This window comes from Lissotriton helveticus, chromosome 1_1 (assembly GCF_964261635.1).
Source record: "Lissotriton helveticus chromosome 1_1, aLisHel1.1, whole genome shotgun sequence".
NCBI lineage: Eukaryota > Metazoa > Chordata > Amphibia > Caudata > Salamandridae > Lissotriton > Lissotriton helveticus.
In genome coordinates, this window is record NC_136057.1 from 676,203,326 (window position 1) to 676,220,929 (window position 17,604).

The window sequence follows — 17,604 nt, forward strand, 5'->3', positions numbered from 1 at the left end:
GGGCTCGTCTTCGGACTGTGCTCAGCCCTGTTCCCTTGTCCGGGTGCCTGGTCTCTCTTCCTTCATGGGTTCGGGCTTTGTTGTCCCGGGGGCTCCTCAGGCGGTCCTGTGGCTGCGGGTGCAGGGCCTCCTGGCTTCTGTGGTGTTTCTGGTTCCCTGGGCTCGTTTTCTTCTTCTCCGCCTGTCCGTCTGGCTCCTGTTGGGTTGGTCTCCGGGGTCTGTTGTCCCTGCTGCCCTTGTCGGTCCGACCCTGGGGGGACTCTCCTGGTGGCTCGGCCCCTGTTGCCTTCTGGCTGGGTGTTCGCTGGCTCCTCCGGCTCCACTTGTGGTGGCTTCGGTCGCCGGCCTGTTCTGGGCTTGGCTGGGTTCAGTTTGGGTTCCAGTTCTGGTTCCTGCTGCTCTCCCGGGGGTCCTCTCGTTGGCGGCTGTTGTGGCGTTTGGGCTTTCCCTGGTGCCCTTTCAGGGCTCTCTGCAGGTCTGTGGGTGTTGGCTCCGTCGGTCGTTCCAGTGGCGTAGTCCTCTGCCACGATCAGGGTGGGTCCAGATTCTGGTCCTTGGTCCTTGGGTGCCTGCGTCCTGTTTCTGTGGACTATGGTCTGGGTGCTGGGGCTATCAGCTCTCTGCCTCGGTGGGTGACCTGTGTGCTGGCAGTTCTATTTTGCTGGGTTCTTCCTTCGTCCTGGGTTTTCTCTCTCCTTCCCTGTGTCTGGCCTGTTGGTGGGTCGTTGGGGACTCCCTGTGGTGGTCCTGTTTGCGGCACTGGGGTCAGCCTGGTGTGGGCTCTGTGGATCTGTGCTCGGGGGTTGCTGGCTGCTCCCCGTTGGCCTTGGGCTCCTTGTTTTCCTCTCCTGTCCGGGCGGTGTTGCGCTCGGTAGAGGTTCCTTCCGGTGGCTCCGTGCCCTTTGGGGTTTCGAGCTCTTCCCCTTGGGGTCTGTGCGGGGTTTGCGCCTGCTGCCTGGCGGTTGTGCGGCTGGACTTGGCTGTGTTGGGGGTTCCTGTCCGGTTGGCGGTGGCTTGCGGGCTTCCTGTCGGTCCTCCTCTTGGCTTTCCTGTGCTTGGTGTTTGCGGGCCTTTTGGGCCTGGTGTTCTGTTCTGGGTGTTGTTCCCATGGTGCTGGCCTCCTTTTGGTGTGGCGGTTCCCTCCGGCTGGGGCTCTTCTGGGGTTGTCGGTGGCCCCTCTGCGAGTGCAGTGGGAGGCTTTCCGGCTTCTTGGTGCTCCTGGCTTCCTTGCGTGTTGCCTGGGGTCTGTTGCCTGGTTGTTTTTTCGGATCTGATGTGTTTGTTTCCCCACCCTGTCGGGTCCTTCCCTACGGGGTCTTTGCTGCTGGTGTTGGTTGTCCTATCTGGTCCTCCCTCTGGGCCCCTTGCAGTCTTGGGTTGCGACTCTTGCCTTTTGGCCTTGTTTTTTGGTTGACATCACGTCGGCAGGCGCTTGGGGGTGTTGTGGGCCCTGTCTTGGATGTTTCCCTTCTGACTGGGCTGTTCGGATCTGTTGGTTTTGGGTCCGGTTCCGTCCTTTGTCCCTCCTGTGGCTTGGCGTTTTGGCTCTGTCACAGGTTGGTTTTGCCTGTGTTCGGTCCTGCTCCTTTCTTGGCTGAGGGTCAGTTTGACTGTCTGGCACCTTTTGCTGTGGTGCCTGCTGGTTGTGGGGTCCTTCCGGGTGGAGGTCTCTTTGTTTTGTTTGCTTGGTCCGACTGAGGTGTTGTTTGCCTTCCTGGTTGTTGGTTTCGGTCCGCAGTCTTGGTGGCTTTTGCTCTTGTGGGGGTGGTTCCTCCTGTGGGGGTTCGGGCCACGGAGTCTTGTCCTCTTTGCGAGGCCTGGGATGTTGATCTGCTGTGTTTGGGGCACTGTTTTGTGTTCTTTGTCAATCAGTTGTCCGTCTCTGTTTTCCTCTGCTTGCTATGTCCTCAATTGTACTGAAGGAAGGCGAGGGAGGGACGGGAGGTAATGCATCCATTTCTAACGAGAATGGCATTACTCCTAGTCCTACTCCCTCGCCTTCCTTCGAGGACCCTCCCTCCCTCCCGGTGCGGTTCAACTGAGTGCTAGCTTGGCTTGTTTATGTACAGGTGGAGGTGGGGGCGGGCAGAGTTGTTATGCTGTGGGTGGGTCTGGGTGGGAGGCGGGGCCTCAATTGTACTGAAGGAAGGCGAGGGAGTAGGACTAGGAGTAATGCCATTATCGTTAGAAATGGATGCATTTACAGTCAATCACATGGGTTTGAAAATTCCTGGTTTGGGAATGGGAATAATACATCGGGCCCTTAATTCACAGCTGAAAAGTTCTAACACATCACTGTACTTCCACTGAGAGATGCCTTAATTCATACTACCTTATGCCGTATGCCTTCATTTATACTACAAAGTGTATGTAGTATGAATTTAGGCATATTTTGAGAAGTTGTGTACTCGCTGCTCACTGAGATGGCTCCTGCTACTGGGATAGTAGGTGCTAATGTTATACTGCTTGAGGTACTCACTTTATCAATATTAGTAGGATGAAGATATGAGTCTGTCATGCTAGTATTCAAACATGTGAAATCAGGCTACGCACAGATTCTTAGAGTGTTTTATGATCTGACTGAACTATGTTTTTGGCTGCAGTATAACTGCTTGTATGAATTGTTAAGGTTCTTTTTTCTCGTAGTTCCTTTTCTGAAGAGTTCATAACTTGTGTCTTTGGGCCTTAGTTAGTGTTTCTGTTTAATATTTATTTCCATGAGATAATAAAGGAACAAGTACATTATTTCTTTTATGGTTTTCATTGAGTAAAGTATTTTTGTCGATTTGCAGAGCATGGCACAACATCTAAGCCATCAGTCTTGCACAAGTGCTTGGAAGATATAGGAATCAGTAACAGACTTGTATAGTTTTATATAGCAGCTGTGTATTGAGAGGTGTTGGTAGAAAAGTAGCATGTAAACCTCATTGCATCTCTAGTAAGGCCTGCCAGATGTGCATGCTAGTCTTCCTTCATTATACTTGTATTCCTGACCGAGTGACCAAATCGAACGAACAGCAAACCTACAACAAATGTGTTTTTTCTTTTCTCTAAAAACTGCACACCGCTGGCAGAGTAATAGTTTTGTTGTTTGAACCCAAATTTCTGTTTGCTGATTAAATAGCCACATAAAAACAAAACTATCAGCTAACCAGCTGTTTTTCATTCTTTCAAGTATCTTCAGAATAAACAACTGGACAACCTTTCTCCTACAGCAAATGAAGACGTGACCCCTGTCAGCCAGGCCTGGTTTACAACAAGAGAAGATAAGGATTCTCTTACTTATAAAGGTAGTGTATTTCATTATAGATGTTTGTTACTTACTAGGAACAATGAGCTTAATGGTGTTTGTGCCCGAAATTAAAGCTTCACAATGTCTTACGTTTCCTTGTGCTACCTTTGTTTCATCTTGTGCTCTCTTGAAAAGCTGCGGTGTTAGGTACCCAACTGGAATCTACTCTGAGTCCCAAGCATTCTACACCATGGGGAGCTAAAGTGAAAAAGTTTTAGCAGAGTTGTGGGTTCAAGCAGTCTTGAGTTCCTCTTGGAGTTAATTTCTCCAAGTCGGTTTCCATTGTACATTAATACAATGCTGTGAATGAGCATATGTCCGAAGTCGGAGCTTGATAATGTTCTTCTTCAGAAGATTAGCGTACCTCATTCATGATCAAGGGAAATTACTTACTCGCCTACTTACTTATGCCTACTATCCCTTCAGGGGTATAGGCCATCAACCAGGACTCTCCAGGCATCTATGTCCTGGGCTTTTCTTTCAATCTGATTCCACATATGAGAAAGTGCCCCTTTAGCATGGCTAGCCCCCACTTTTTGCCTGGTTTTGATGTGGTTTCAGCTGAAGTGCACATGGCTCCCTGCCATCTAGGTCCCTTGTGCCAGTGCTTCTACCCTAAAAACATATTCCCAATTGGTACTTCGACCCCCTGTTAGTCCCTAGTAAGTTGTACCCTGGGTACCTAGGTCCTGGGAGCTGAAGAGGCACCCCTGGGAAACCTCCTCTCTTGGACCATGCCACTGCCCTTGCATCTTGCATTCCCCTGTGAAAGAGTAAACCACAAAATCAACATGGCACCCTGCCTCGGTGCCATGCAAGCCAGTACTACCTGAAGGTATATGTATATCATCCTTCTATCAGACCTCACAGCCCTTAGGCAGGGTGCACTATGCCACAGGCTAGGGCATATCTGCATGAGCAGATATGCCCCTACAAAAATGGGGCCCAGTCCTTAATATTGTAAGTGCCAGTGAATCCATAGAGAGTACATGGGCTGGGAACTCGACAACTTGAGTTCCACAGTACCATGAGGGCTTCACTGAACACAGGAGTGTTTGGTACCAAACTACTCCTCTCAATAAATATATACTGATGCCAGATTGTGCTTTATTGTACCAAGCTTTCAGACGGCACCTCAGAGGTGCCCCATAAAACCTACCAACCCTGGTGTGGTCTCTGACCACACCAGACATGCCAGTCACCACCAGACATGTTTCTGGACCCCTGGGTAGAGAGCCTCAGCTCTCAGGATGGGCCAGTGCTCAAAGGGGAAGCTTCAAAGACCTGCTACTTTTGTAATGTGACCCCCAGCTCTGCTGCTAGCAGCCAATGCCAGCCCCTGGTTTACACCCGCACTTTGGGTGGGAAAACCCGCAGGAAAACTCAGGAGAGTAGGAGGTGTGCCCACCTCTGCCAAATCCACTCCTAAGGTGGGGAGGCAAGGTGAAACACATCTTTCAGTCCCCGCCATCTTGAAGAATGGGAGACCTCTCCAATCAGGGTTAGGTCTGTGCCCCCCCCTCGCACAGGAGGGTAGCATAATAGAGGGTGTAGTCAAACCCAGGTAAGGTGCCTATTGACCCTACCTGCTACTTCCCTAAAACGCCCCATAATCTAGTATTTGAGTGGCTCCCCCAGACCTAGAAACTAGATCTGCGATGAACGAAGAAGAAAGAGAACATCCCTGCAGAGAAGACTTAAGACAATGACTGCCTTGACCCCAGCCTTACCGGCCTGTCTCCAGTTTCTGCGACCTGTCTTGCAGACAGCGACTTCTAAAACCCTAGGAGGACTGCTGCCTTCGACAAAGACTCCAGTCTCTGTGGACAGCGGACCTGTCCAAAAGAAACCTACTGCAAGGATTCCAGATACAGGCGGATCCGCGTCTTCTGCCCACTCTGCATCTGATGCTCAGTCTGAGTGGATCACCTATGCAGTGAAGTCTCCACTGAGATCGCGACCTCGAGTCAAGCTTTGGCTGACCTCTCCTAATCTCCACAGCAATACCTGCAATGTGAATCTAGAGGCTCTCCCTGATCGCAACCGGCAAGAAGACTCAGATGTTGAAAGGCACCCCTGCACCCGAAGCCATTGGGCCTTAGCTGAATCGATGGTCCCCCTACAATCCCCTACATCTCTACTTAGCTCTGTTGTTGTTGGACTCCCTACTGCAGCATCCGGTGCCACACCTGCAGCCTGTTTGCCAAAAGAAGAAACCCCATTGGAAAGCATTGGGCACCCGACGCAGATTTTGCACTCCTGTCGCCCTTGTGCCACTTTGGTGGTGTATGTTTGGTGCTGCTTTGTGACCATCCGTGCTTGTGCTAACCCCCCAAGCTTGGCCCCCTTCAATTGATCTACTAACCTGCAGGCCATGTGGCTCCAGGCACTCGCAGTCTCCATTGAAAAGCATTCTCTCCCACACTACCACTAATGGATCGCTTTGGGTTTTACATTGAGCCCTGTACACTTTTCGGGAACCCCTGATCAGTATAACCACTAAGTGCCAATACCATATACAGAGCCAGCTTCCTACACCAGGTGTCACACATCTCCTTGCAGTCAGCCTTGAGGCCTCAATGCCAGGTGTTTCTTGGCCTTCCTCTTTCCCTTATCCCTTGAAGGTTCCAGCTTAGGGTGTGACTTATCCAGCCCCAGCGTCTTTTCAGGACTTCTTCCTGAGCAGGAAGTTGGCAGGTTTGCTTCCATAGATTGTTGTTGCTGATGGTTTTTGGCATGCTGATTTGGAAGATTTGTTCTTCTCAGACAGATATTAATCAAGGTCTGGACTTTGGTGATAGTGGTCACTCTTGTCTTCCAAGTTTCTGCTCATACGGAGGGATAGATTACACCAGGTATACTGCCAGCTGCCAAGGACTTGCCAATCAACTGCAGCAGACCAACCAAGGAAGAAATTCGGCAAACCATCAAACATCTGGGAAATGGCAAGGCAGCAGGACCTGACATTTCCTGCCAAGGCACTGAAGGCAGACATTGAAACATCAGTACACATGCTCTACCCCATGTTTGAAAGGATCTGGGAAGAGGAAACGGCGCAATCAAACTGGAACGAGGTATATCATCAAAATGCCCAAAAAGGTGACCTGAGTAACTGTTCAAACTACAGAGGGTTAACCCTTCTATCAACCCCAGTCAGTGTTCAACAGAGTCATCCTGAACAGAATGAAGGAACAAGTTGATGCTCATTTGCAAGTCGGCTTCCGCAAAGATAGATCCTGCACAGACCAGATTGCAACACTGTGCATCGTTATTGAGCTTTTGATGGAATAGACCTTCCCCCCTCTGTTAACTTCATCGACTATGAGAAGTCATTCAACAGCGTTGACACAGAGACCCTTTGATAACTCCTCTGCCACTAAGGTGTACCAGATAAATTTGTAAAAGTCATCAGGCACTCTTACATGGGAATGACAGGAGCAAGGGTATACTACTATTTGTAGGAAAATGCCCCTTTTTAGGTCTCGCTGGCGTTGCAGCACGAAGCGCTGCCGCCAACGAGACTTATAGCCGCCTTCCTCCCTGCCAAGGAAGTCAGAGCTGTGAGCGAGCTGATACAGAACTGGGCACGAGCCGACCCAGGTCTGTGAACGCGCTTCACAGTAAACAGCTTTGCCGTTAATTAGGTCTCGCTAGAGACCGTGGACGCGCACCTACAGGCACACACAAGCACACACGCACACACAGGCACCCTCTCTCCCCCCCCCAACACTCACACACCCCCCACCACACACACTCACCGACCCCCCCCCCCCCCAACTCACCGGGCTCTTTGGGTCAGTCTCGGCAGCAGGCAGACTCGGAGCTCTGCATGTCTTCGTCGGCGATCTTCAGCCTCCGTGCACGCTCACGGCGACTGCGTCTCGTGCTGCGTCACCGCACTGTTTCGCGCCCGGCGATCCTCAGCTTGTTGATGCGCAGGTGTTGGGTGTATCCGGTACAGGCAGTCATTTTTCAAAGACAGTTAAGTTTGTGTCTTCACTTGTTTAACGTATATTGTGGACTCTTTCCTTTGTATTGCTTGACAGCAGTCTAGGAACAGGGCGCTTTTCCTCTCCTGGACTTACCTAAAGAAAGCGCTGATCCGGCTCCACCTCTTACAGGGTACACTTCCTACGTTTGGACCTTCCCGGTACCCGTAACTCTGTATCAACCACTAGAGCAAGTGCTCTGCTTGGTCATGCAAGAAAGGAGACAGTTCAAGCTGGAATTCGTATTACCCTGACAACTTGTGTGCATCGATTTAGCCAGTAGGAGTTCTTCAATAGACACGGCGAGACGAGGCCCGTCCCAGACATAGGGAAGCGAGGTAGCCATCTTGGAATGCTTGTAATATGGTTACATTTACAGAGAAACGTCAATTGAGGCTACGAAAATAGGAGCGTGTTTTTTTAAATGATGGCATAACACTTTAATATTTCGATGTATTATATTTAACTTTTAAAATGACAGCGCCATGTTCAGCTAGTTTATTACTTAATGTACAGCATTATTGATTGTTATACTCGTCTAGTCTAATGGCATGTTGAGGAAAGTACCGTTCTAAGGCGGCAACGTCTGCGGCCCAAAAGTAGACCCGAATTGTTATTTTGCGGATGACATTGCTTCCAGACCAGCAGCGTGGCGTCTGTTTTCGTCGCACTTTGTGCTCTCGAAGACCGCCCCAGCAAAATAATAGCACGCTGTTTATTTATTGGACACAATTTACAATAGCGAATAGTTAAAAGTTTTCAATGAATGGAACGGAAATTCAGCACCATTCAAATACACGACGGACATCAAAGAGAGGCTATTCGTATTTCAGTAAGAGGGCACACAAGAGTACTCCCACAAGTTCATAGTTTAATTGCATCGTGATAACATTTTGAGAATGGCCCTCTTTGCGAGAGCATATTTTACTCTCCAGAGAAAACGAAAGTTTTTAAATATTGTTGCCATAATTTGTCTTTCTTTAAATACATTTTCAGGAATAATAAGCGCCATATAAATACAATTATGACGCAAAGACGAGACTATTCCCTAAAAAAAATTGCTACACTGCATCGTTGTAGAAGGCTTGGCCAAGAACATTACAAGATGGCTACAAATTTGTCAGAACCACGTGCGGTTATTAACTAGCCCATACTCCCTGAACAGACTTTTATCTAATCTAGAGCGCCCCGCAGACATGGAGTTGCAGCTGAAAGAAGCGCTGGGGACGACTGTGCTGAAAACCACATCCTATGAAGGTGGCGGCTGCATCAGCCAGGGTCGGAGCTACGACACGGACCACGGGCGGGTCTTCGTAAAGTTCAATCACAAGCCCGAGGTGCAGTGGCTGTTTACCCTAACCTCACACAACATACTTGCGGCGACATTCACCAAAAACATAAGAAAGAGGCACAGTGAAAGAGGCGAGACTAGGCAGTGCTAATTAGTGTTCAGCCAGTCTAGTTGTTTTCTGGGCTTATTAGGGGGCAGCTGTGAGGACAACTGGTCAATACATCTCAGGTAATTGCAGAACCCTTGCGGGAAGAGGCAGTCCCTGTTTATAACGCGAAAAGGGAAACTACTAGGCGCGTAATGTCTAGCCTGCTGCCAGATAATGCAGTCCCTGGCAGAAGCTTCGCCAACGGGCTAGGTCGGAGCCGAAGCAGGGCTGCAATTTGTAAACGCTAACCTATAACAAGCATTTGCAATGCAATAGGTCTCGCAGTTACACACGTTTAAGCTATTGGCATTGTAAATGACAATGCCTTTTATTTATGTTTTAAAAACAAAAACAAAAATAAAAGGCCTTGTTATTTGCAATGTCAATAGCTCAAACTCGCGTAAATGCGAGACCTATTGCATTGCAAATGCTTGTTTGTCATGGTCACCCCCACTTTTTGCTCATCAATTCTGATGTTTTCGACTGGAAGTGCATTGGAAGCCTGCAAACCAGTCTCCAGTGCAAATGTTCTTTCCCTAATAATAGGGTAAAATATACAAATGTTATATAATTAGCATACACTGTGACACCCCTGTAAGTTCCTGGTAAACGGTACCCTGGTTCCTTGAGCATGGGCACCACAGAAGGTCCATAAGGGCTGCATCATGTCTTATGCCACCCAGAGGGACACCCATACAAATGACATGCAAACTGCCATCACAGGCTGCATGACATTGCACAAACCATGGAGAAAACACAACACCTTGTGTGCCATGCCAAAGTCACTGTATATGATATATGCAAGTCACCCCTACTGCAGGCCTTACGGCCTAAGGCAGGGTGCCTTATATCCTATGTGAGGACATACCTTCATGGGCAGATATGGCTCTGTGAGTGATGTCTAGGTCAATTGCTAGATATTGCAAGTGAACAATCGGGCCATCTTAAGTTATGTACTAGGCACTGGTAAAAAATGAGTTAACCAGCTACATATTGGCTTCACTAAGATCTATGGTGTTTGGTATCAAACCCCTTGATTTAATAAATCTTTACTGATTTCAGTATACGATTTATTATACCCTGCAGCCAGTGTGCCCAATTAGAGGTGCTACCTGACAACCTACTAGCCGCTAGTGTGCTGACTGACTGGTGTAGTCCAACCTGCCAGCAAAGACCGGTTGCTGACCCCCTGCAGGTGAGAACCCCTTCTCTCTGAGGTCCTCAACAGTACCTGCTCCGGAGTAAGGTTATCACACCTCCTCCAGCAGGATGGCTAGCGAATTAGCATATCTTAGACCGGGACTTCAAAGTCCCTGTTGCCTTTAATATGTGACCCAGCTTCCTGGGAGATGTCACCCACTGCCCTGAGGCCCATTTGGCAACAGGACAGGTGGGAAATTATATCTATAGGTAGGCGTGGTGCACTACCAGGGGAGTCATTCCCCTAAGGTGGGGTGCCTGATATGACCCAAGAAAGAAGGATTCCACCATCTTATTTTTGGTGGAATTAGGAAATCTAGGACAGGGTTATGCCCAATCCCCACAGGTAGAGGTCATATAGGAGGTGTAGTGACCCCAAGGGTAAGTAGCCCGTTGGCTACTACTCTTCAGTCCCCTAATCCCCACTAAATCTAGTATTTAGGGGAGCCCATGGCACTAGAGAAGCCGATTCGACTGGCTAAAGAAGGACACCAAAGAGCTGCAGAAAGCAAGAACGGAGGACCAGCACCGACTTGGAGGCAACCCTGCCGACCTGCCTGCTTTCCCCGACAGTTGTAACAGAGACGACACGTCCTGCAGCTTTTCAGCCTCTAAAAGCCTGGGAAGGCTGCCAGCACTTTGCAAAACAGCCAGCATCTCCCCTGGAGTAGGGGAGCTACTTCCCTGCATCCTGCAGGCACTGGAACGCAAGCTTCAGTTTGCGGAACTGCTGACCCCAGCAGCCACCCAGGAGGAAGTGCTCCATGCTCCCAAAGGTCTGTGCTGTCTTTCCAGCGAGTAACAAGACTCTAGACCCTCTAGCAGCCCTCCAGCACTAATACCCGGGGCACCGGACCCCTTGCAGAAGCCAAGACTTGTTGGTGGTCCAATCCAGACACCGACCCCACAGAGACCGACCAGCTGATGAGGGACGTCTGCACCGCCGAAACCATCATGCAGAGTGTTCATGCCATCCTGTTGTTTCCCTATATCCAGGTCGTTACCTGAAACAAGTGCCTCTGACCACCGCAACTCAACACCTCAAAGCATCGCTGCACCCGAGCTCCACAGCCCGAGTTCAAGTTTACTGGCTGTGTCTCTAGCACCCAGAGAATTCCAAGACCTGACCTCACCTCTGAGTTCTGCCAGACTGTGTCCCAAGTCCCTGACTGCAGTTTCTTTCTGCAGGCTCACCGAAACCAAGTGCCTCTTACTGCCGCAACCCACTGGACCAAAAACCACTGCACACTAGCCCCACAGCCTGAGTCCAGGACAACCGAATGCACCCTGGCTCCAGAGACCCTAAAGACCCAAGCACACCCCCATCCCCCACCACCTCCAGTCTCCACTTGCAGGTTCTTTTTACCTGTACTGTTTCCCATTAACTTCAGTGGGCCGTCTGAAACCAAAAAGCACCTCTGCACCCGGTTGCATCAGAGCCGACTGAGGTCACTTGTTGGTGCTGCTTTGGACCCGGGCCCTTACTTACCTTAAGTCCTGAAGAACAGTCCTGTAAGTCGTTGAAATGTGGTCCTGTGCAGTGTATGTTTTCCAGATAGGTTTACATTATTGCAAATACAGCATTGACTATTTAAAAGCCAAAAACCTATCTTAAAAAGTACTTACCTGATCATGAAGATCTTGGTGCCTAAAATAATATAAAAGTCTATGTTCTTTCTATAAATTGATGTCCGATTAATTTTTGTGTGTTCCATTCATTGGCTGTGTGTACAACAAATGCTGAAAACTCCCCTTTGATTAACCCTAGCTGTTCAACCACACTACTACGAAAAAAAGGACTTGGATTTTTTTTTATTTTTTAAATCTTTATTTATAACGTTTTCTCGATGAACATTACAAAGAAGAAACAACCAGGTAGGTTACACAGGTACACATTGCAATCATTTGACAATCATATAGGCACTGTACACGGGCAGGCGATCAGGTCGGGCAAGGATTACTCATATATCACAACTTACTCAGTACATTGGAGGAGGCATTTCATAGCAAGATACAGTAATTGACATTCATATAGTCATGTATCGCAGGTAGTTGAATCAAGCAGACAGGAATACATTATACATCACCCCTTATCTAGTTCAATAGACCAGTGTCTGTACAAGACCAATACAGGAAGATCGTAGTGCAGGTAGAACCCTGATCTGCACCCCAGGCGACCTACAATCAATAATGTGTTCAGCCCCGTCCCTCAGACAGTTCTCTATAGTGTCCCGCACTAGTGTCCACTGGTGTTTCTCCTGAAGTGTCAATAAAATGGGTCCCATTGAGGTGAAAGCTATTGCCCCTGCACTCGACTGTCATCATCTGAGTCTGTGGATGTCGCTGCAGTTTGTAACAAATAGGCCTGCAATGGACACCAGATATCGTTTGGCCTGCTCCGCACAGGCATCAAATCAGCATAAACAGTATTCTGATCCTGACAATAAACCAAGTCATCAATCCACTCCTTAAACTTTGGAGCCCTTCCTCTACCCCAACGACATGCAACCCGTCTCTTAGCCAGTAACAGTGCAACATCTGTAAATCTCCGGACAGGCTTGGGCACATTCCGCGTGTATCCTAACAGCATGATTAACGGGTCTCTGTCAATTTCCCCGGACGTCATGACCTGCAAGGCATCCCGTACCTGTGACCAATATTCGTAAATCCCTGGGCACTCCCATGCTAAGTGGAAGAATCCCGCCCCTCCTACATTGCAGCGATCACATCTATCATGATCTGCCAATTGAAAACGTAGCTTCCTAACAGGTGTATAATAGAAACGTTGTAAAAATTTAAAATGAATGAATGATCTTCAACCTACTGCTAGAGGAAATATTAGCTGTGATAGCGCAACAATAGGTCCATTGGTCGTCAGTAATGTCCCGGTCTAAATCCACACTCCAGTGTTGTCGTGCCGAACTCTCAGGCCCCATGCGGTGTAACCTAATATTATTATACAGTCTAGAGACAAGGTGGCGGCCATCAGACAGAAGCATGGCATGCAGTGATAGAACCACGTCCGGTGCATCCGGAAAACAGGGCAACACTTCCCGCAAGCTCTGTCAAAGTCGGATATAATAGAAGACCTCTAGAGGAGTAGGTGTAACATCCTGAAACAGCTGTTCCCTAGTACGGAACCGTCCATTAATGAACAGGTCTCCCCATGTGGCAATTTTCGTGCGTTTGCACATCAACTGAAAACCCTTCTCCTGCAAGAGCGATATGCGAGGGTGATATGTAAGAGGAAGTGCCGGGGAATACAATTGCGGAGCACCGATGACCCCTGCTATCCTACTCCACGCGTCTATGGTGCAAGTCACCGTAGTAAACGGTGGGTCCATATCTTTAACCGTACCCAGTATGAGGCCATTAAGAGGAAGAGGGCGCGCTATCCAATCCTCCACAGCGATTTGTGGCATGCAAGGTGTGGGTTTTAGCCAATAGTAGGCATATTGCGCTTGGGCAGCAACATAATAGATTCCAAAATCTGGCACATCAAATCCCCCCTTCTCATAAGGCTGGGTCAGTATGGCCCAACGCACCCGCGGCTGTTTACCCCTCCAAAAAAGACGAATGAGTTCCGATCGTAACTGTTTAAAGAAATAAACGCCTGGGAAGTAAGGCACATTTTGGAATAGGTATAAGAATTGGGGCAGTACCACCATCTTTATAAGCAATGCCCGACCCGCCATCGACATCGGCAGTGCTTTCCAGCGTGTAAGATTGTCTGCTAATTTAGTTATGGCCACCCCATAATTTAACCTGAGAGTTTCGTCCTTGTTCAGTGATATAACTATTCCCAGGTATCGAAGATCCGAGTCACACCATTCAAGCGGGTAATCCAGCTGGAATTTCGTAACGGCACTCGTGAGCGGGAAAAACTGAGACTTCTTCCAATTTATGTGTATCCCCAATAGTCTACCAAAAACTAGGAACTCCCGTAAGATAGGATTACGGTTGGATTGAGGGTGTTTCACATAAAGCGTGATGTCATCTGCGTATAACGACACCCCAATTTGACGTTGAAAGCACTGAAAGGCACTATCTTTATGCAACTGACGAATTCGACATGCTAGTGGCTCGATCGCCATGGCAAATAACAAAGGGGAGAGAGGGCACCCCTGTCTGGTGCCTCTCGTTATCGGCATCGAGGACGACAACAATCCATTAACAACCACTCTAGCAGTTGGCTTGGTATATAACAGCTCAATCCAGTTAACAAACAATTTAGGGAAGCCCATCCTACGTAATATAGTAAAGAGGTATGTCCACTCGACCGAATCGAAAGCTTTTGTCGCGTCTAAAAAGATAGCAGCAACTGGGAGTTCCGGGGCAATCGTCTGTATCAAAGAAAACAATGTTCTAAGATTATGTGTAGTGGCGAGGCCCGGTACAAAACCAGCTTGATCCGGTAACACTATCTTAGACATGATCAGTGAAAGGCGTGTTGCAAGTACCTTAGCAAGGATCTTCGCATCACAATTGATGAGAGACAGTGGTCTATATGAGTCCACATCCGTCGGATCCTTACCCGGTTTCAACAAGGAGGTAATAACCACCTCTCTCATTGATCCCGGCAATTCCCCAACTTCCAACGACTCCCCATAGACTTCCTTAAGGACCGGTGCCATAATATCTATGTAACATTTATAAAACGCTGCGGGGAGTCCATCCAGTCCCGCCGCTTTGCCATTAGCAAGTGCCATAATCGCGTCGCGTATCTCATCAATTTCCAATGGTGCACCTAGGAATTGCCTATGCACATCACTGAGCCAGCACAATGCAATATCATCTAGAAAGCTCCCCATTTCAACCTCTGCAGTGTGTCGTGAAGTATATAGCTGCCCATAATGCAACAGAAATTCCTCCTGAATCCTCTTTGTATCCTGACAACGTATGCCTTCCGGTGTGACAATCTCCAATATAGTAGCACTAAAGCGTGGCCTTCTCGTTATTGCCGCTAGTACCTTGCCTGGCCTTTCCCCCTCGCAATACTTCCGTGCAGTCCAATACTTTCCCCTGAATTTGACTTCTCTCGCTGCTTCCTCCTCATACTCGGAAAGCTTATCTCGAAATGTGCTATGCAACACCTTGTCCTTACTTCTTGCCATCCCAATTTCTAACTCCTTCAGCTCACGCTCTAACTTACTTAGCGTCCTTTGGATGTCTCTCAACACCCCTCCACCCTTGGATATGCAAATCCCCCTGACCGTAACCTTGAATGCCTCCCACACCATCTCAACACTATCTACTGAATCCCTGTTCCTGGGGAAGAACTCTTCAATTTCTTCACCTAACTCTGTTTTAAAAACTGTGTCAAGCAGTATAGATGGAAGCAATCTCCATGGAGGCCTTACTCTATCATGCCCTGGAAACGTCAGTGACAACAATACTGGGCAGTGATCCGAATACGTTCTGGGCAAATGTGCCACCGCGCCTATACCAGCACAGAGCCCCTTTGTCACAAAACAATAGTCTAGCCTAGCCCATGTGTTAGCGTGTGATGTAAAATGCGTACCCACTTTATGCGTATGATGTGTGTATCTCCAACTATCCACCAGCCCTGCCTCCTCTATGACGCCCAGCAGCACATCCCTCGCTTGCCTGTTATATTGACCGCAACCATCAGCCCTATCCATGCCGGGAACTAATGCAACATTAAAGTCACCCCCCCATATAACGTGTGTGGTTCCCGCTCCTAACACATGCCCCCAAAGTGTAGTGAAAAATTCCGGAGTGTCAACATTAGGAGCGTAACAGTTTACTATAGCGACAGTATCCACACCCAATCTACCCCACAATATCACATAGCGTCCATCAGGATCAAGGATCTCACCCAACATCTGAAAGGCAATTGATTTTTTGATCAATACTGCAGTACCCCTAGAGTACGAGGAATATGATGAAAATTTCCTGATCGAGGCCCATTTACTAGCAAATTTAGGATCCGATCTGGGGCGGAAGTGCGTCTCCTGTAACAAAGCTATATGTACATTATGCCTGTCCAGATAAGCAAGTATATTTCTACCTTTTCGAGAATCGTTGATGCCCCGCACATTCCATGACATTATCAACAGTTGTCTCCCTGCTGTATCAGCCCCCGACATCGGCAGCAGTAGTAACAATATTCACCCCCGCCCATCCCGACCGCCGCCCATACGTGCCAGCACATACCTTCCAATGAATCTGCAATTTCGTGTGTAACCCTAGTCCAGTGCAACCAAACTCCCCCGCCTCCCCCCCTCCCCCTTGACTCACCCCAACCAAGTCAAGCATCCCCCGGTTCCCCCACCACCCCCATCTACCCGCCCACCCAGTCCTCGTGTGGAAGATCGGCACCTGAGGAATCCCCCCTACAGTCGACCATGTCCAAACATGCCTTCCCCACACAAACCAATGATTCCAACTTGTATCAGTCTGCAACATATCCCCCAAACAAGGCCCTATGTCAAAGACAATCCTATCTACTCCCTCCCCAAACCCACCAGAATAGTCTATGTACAGTATGTTCACCTTTGGATCTACCCCACCCACCTCCCACTGAAGTATCCCCAATTCTCCAGCATCCCCGACCCACCCCCCGCCCATCACCGCTAGCAACCACCCCAACAGCTGCAGTGTAATGAACATTGTCAATGGGGTACACCCTAGGAGGGTCATCTAAGGTACACACTTTACCACCCCCTTCACCTCGTCCCCCAATCTGTACCACCCTAAGTGGGACACGTCCAGGGAAGGGGGAGTTGCCTGGCATACTTTACCACCTGTAGGTCCAATGCCGTCCCCATTGCTGACGGCTGTCCATATTATCAGTACATCAACATCTTCTCCAGCTCAGTGTCTTGAGAACAGCATACATTACGATCCCAGACTCAGATCCCACCAATTAAGAAGAACTCCCAGCTAACTCCATACACAGATCAGTCCTCTTCATTTTCTACATCATCCTCCGCAGGGCGTTTTCCACGATCACGTTTCAATGTTTTGAGGAAATCATCAACCTGTTGCGGGTTCAAGAAGAAGTACTGTTTTGCCTGATGCGTGACCCTGAGCTTGGCCGGGTATAGTAGAGCATAGTCTATTTGTAGGTCTCTCAATTTTTTCTTCACTTCTAAAAACTTTCGTCTTTGTTCTTGCACGATGGGCGTGAAGTCCGGATATAGAGAAGAATTGACCCCATCACACGTCAATTGTTTAGCGTTTCTTGCAGCTCGCAGTGCGACGTCCCTGTCCCGATAATTCAGTAGCCGAGCTATTATCGGTCGAGGCGGAGCTCCTGGTTTGGGCTGAGGACCAAGGGATCGGTGTGCTCGCTCAACGATAAACTGCTTGGAAAAGGCGTCCGCCCCTATCGCCGTCTGTAGAATTCGTTCCACGTACTCCTCCATCCGACCAGTGTTCGTAGACTCCGGCACGCGAACATTATTGCGGCGGTTGCGCGCCTCCAACTCCTCGTTCTTCGCAGCTATCACTTTGAGGATGTTATCCATTCTTGACAGCCTGGTAGCATGGGAAGCCGTGGCATCATCATTGTCTGATATCCTTCTTTCCGCCTCTGTGATGCGTTCCTCGTGAACGTCCATCTTCTGCACAATAGCGTCCATCCTAGAGGATAAGCGATCGACCTTGTCCACCACCGTCGCGAATCCCTGTTTCATTTCCTGCAGTAGAAGATGCATGT

The 17,604-nt window shown here is 48.8% G+C and overlaps 1 protein-coding gene across 3 annotated transcripts in view; it reads left to right on the forward strand.

Annotated features, from left to right (window-relative positions):
- Positions 1-17,604, forward strand: part of DMTF1 (cyclin D binding myb like transcription factor 1) — a 517,741-nt gene that overhangs the window by 84,222 nt on the left and 415,915 nt on the right. For all 3 annotated transcript variants that reach the window (XM_078674193.1, XM_078674191.1, XM_078674190.1), the window contains exon 5: positions 3,176-3,290. In XM_078674193.1, the coding sequence (XP_078530319.1) occupies positions 3,176-3,290 (115 nt within the window). The remainder of the gene's footprint in view (positions 1-3,175; positions 3,291-17,604) is intronic.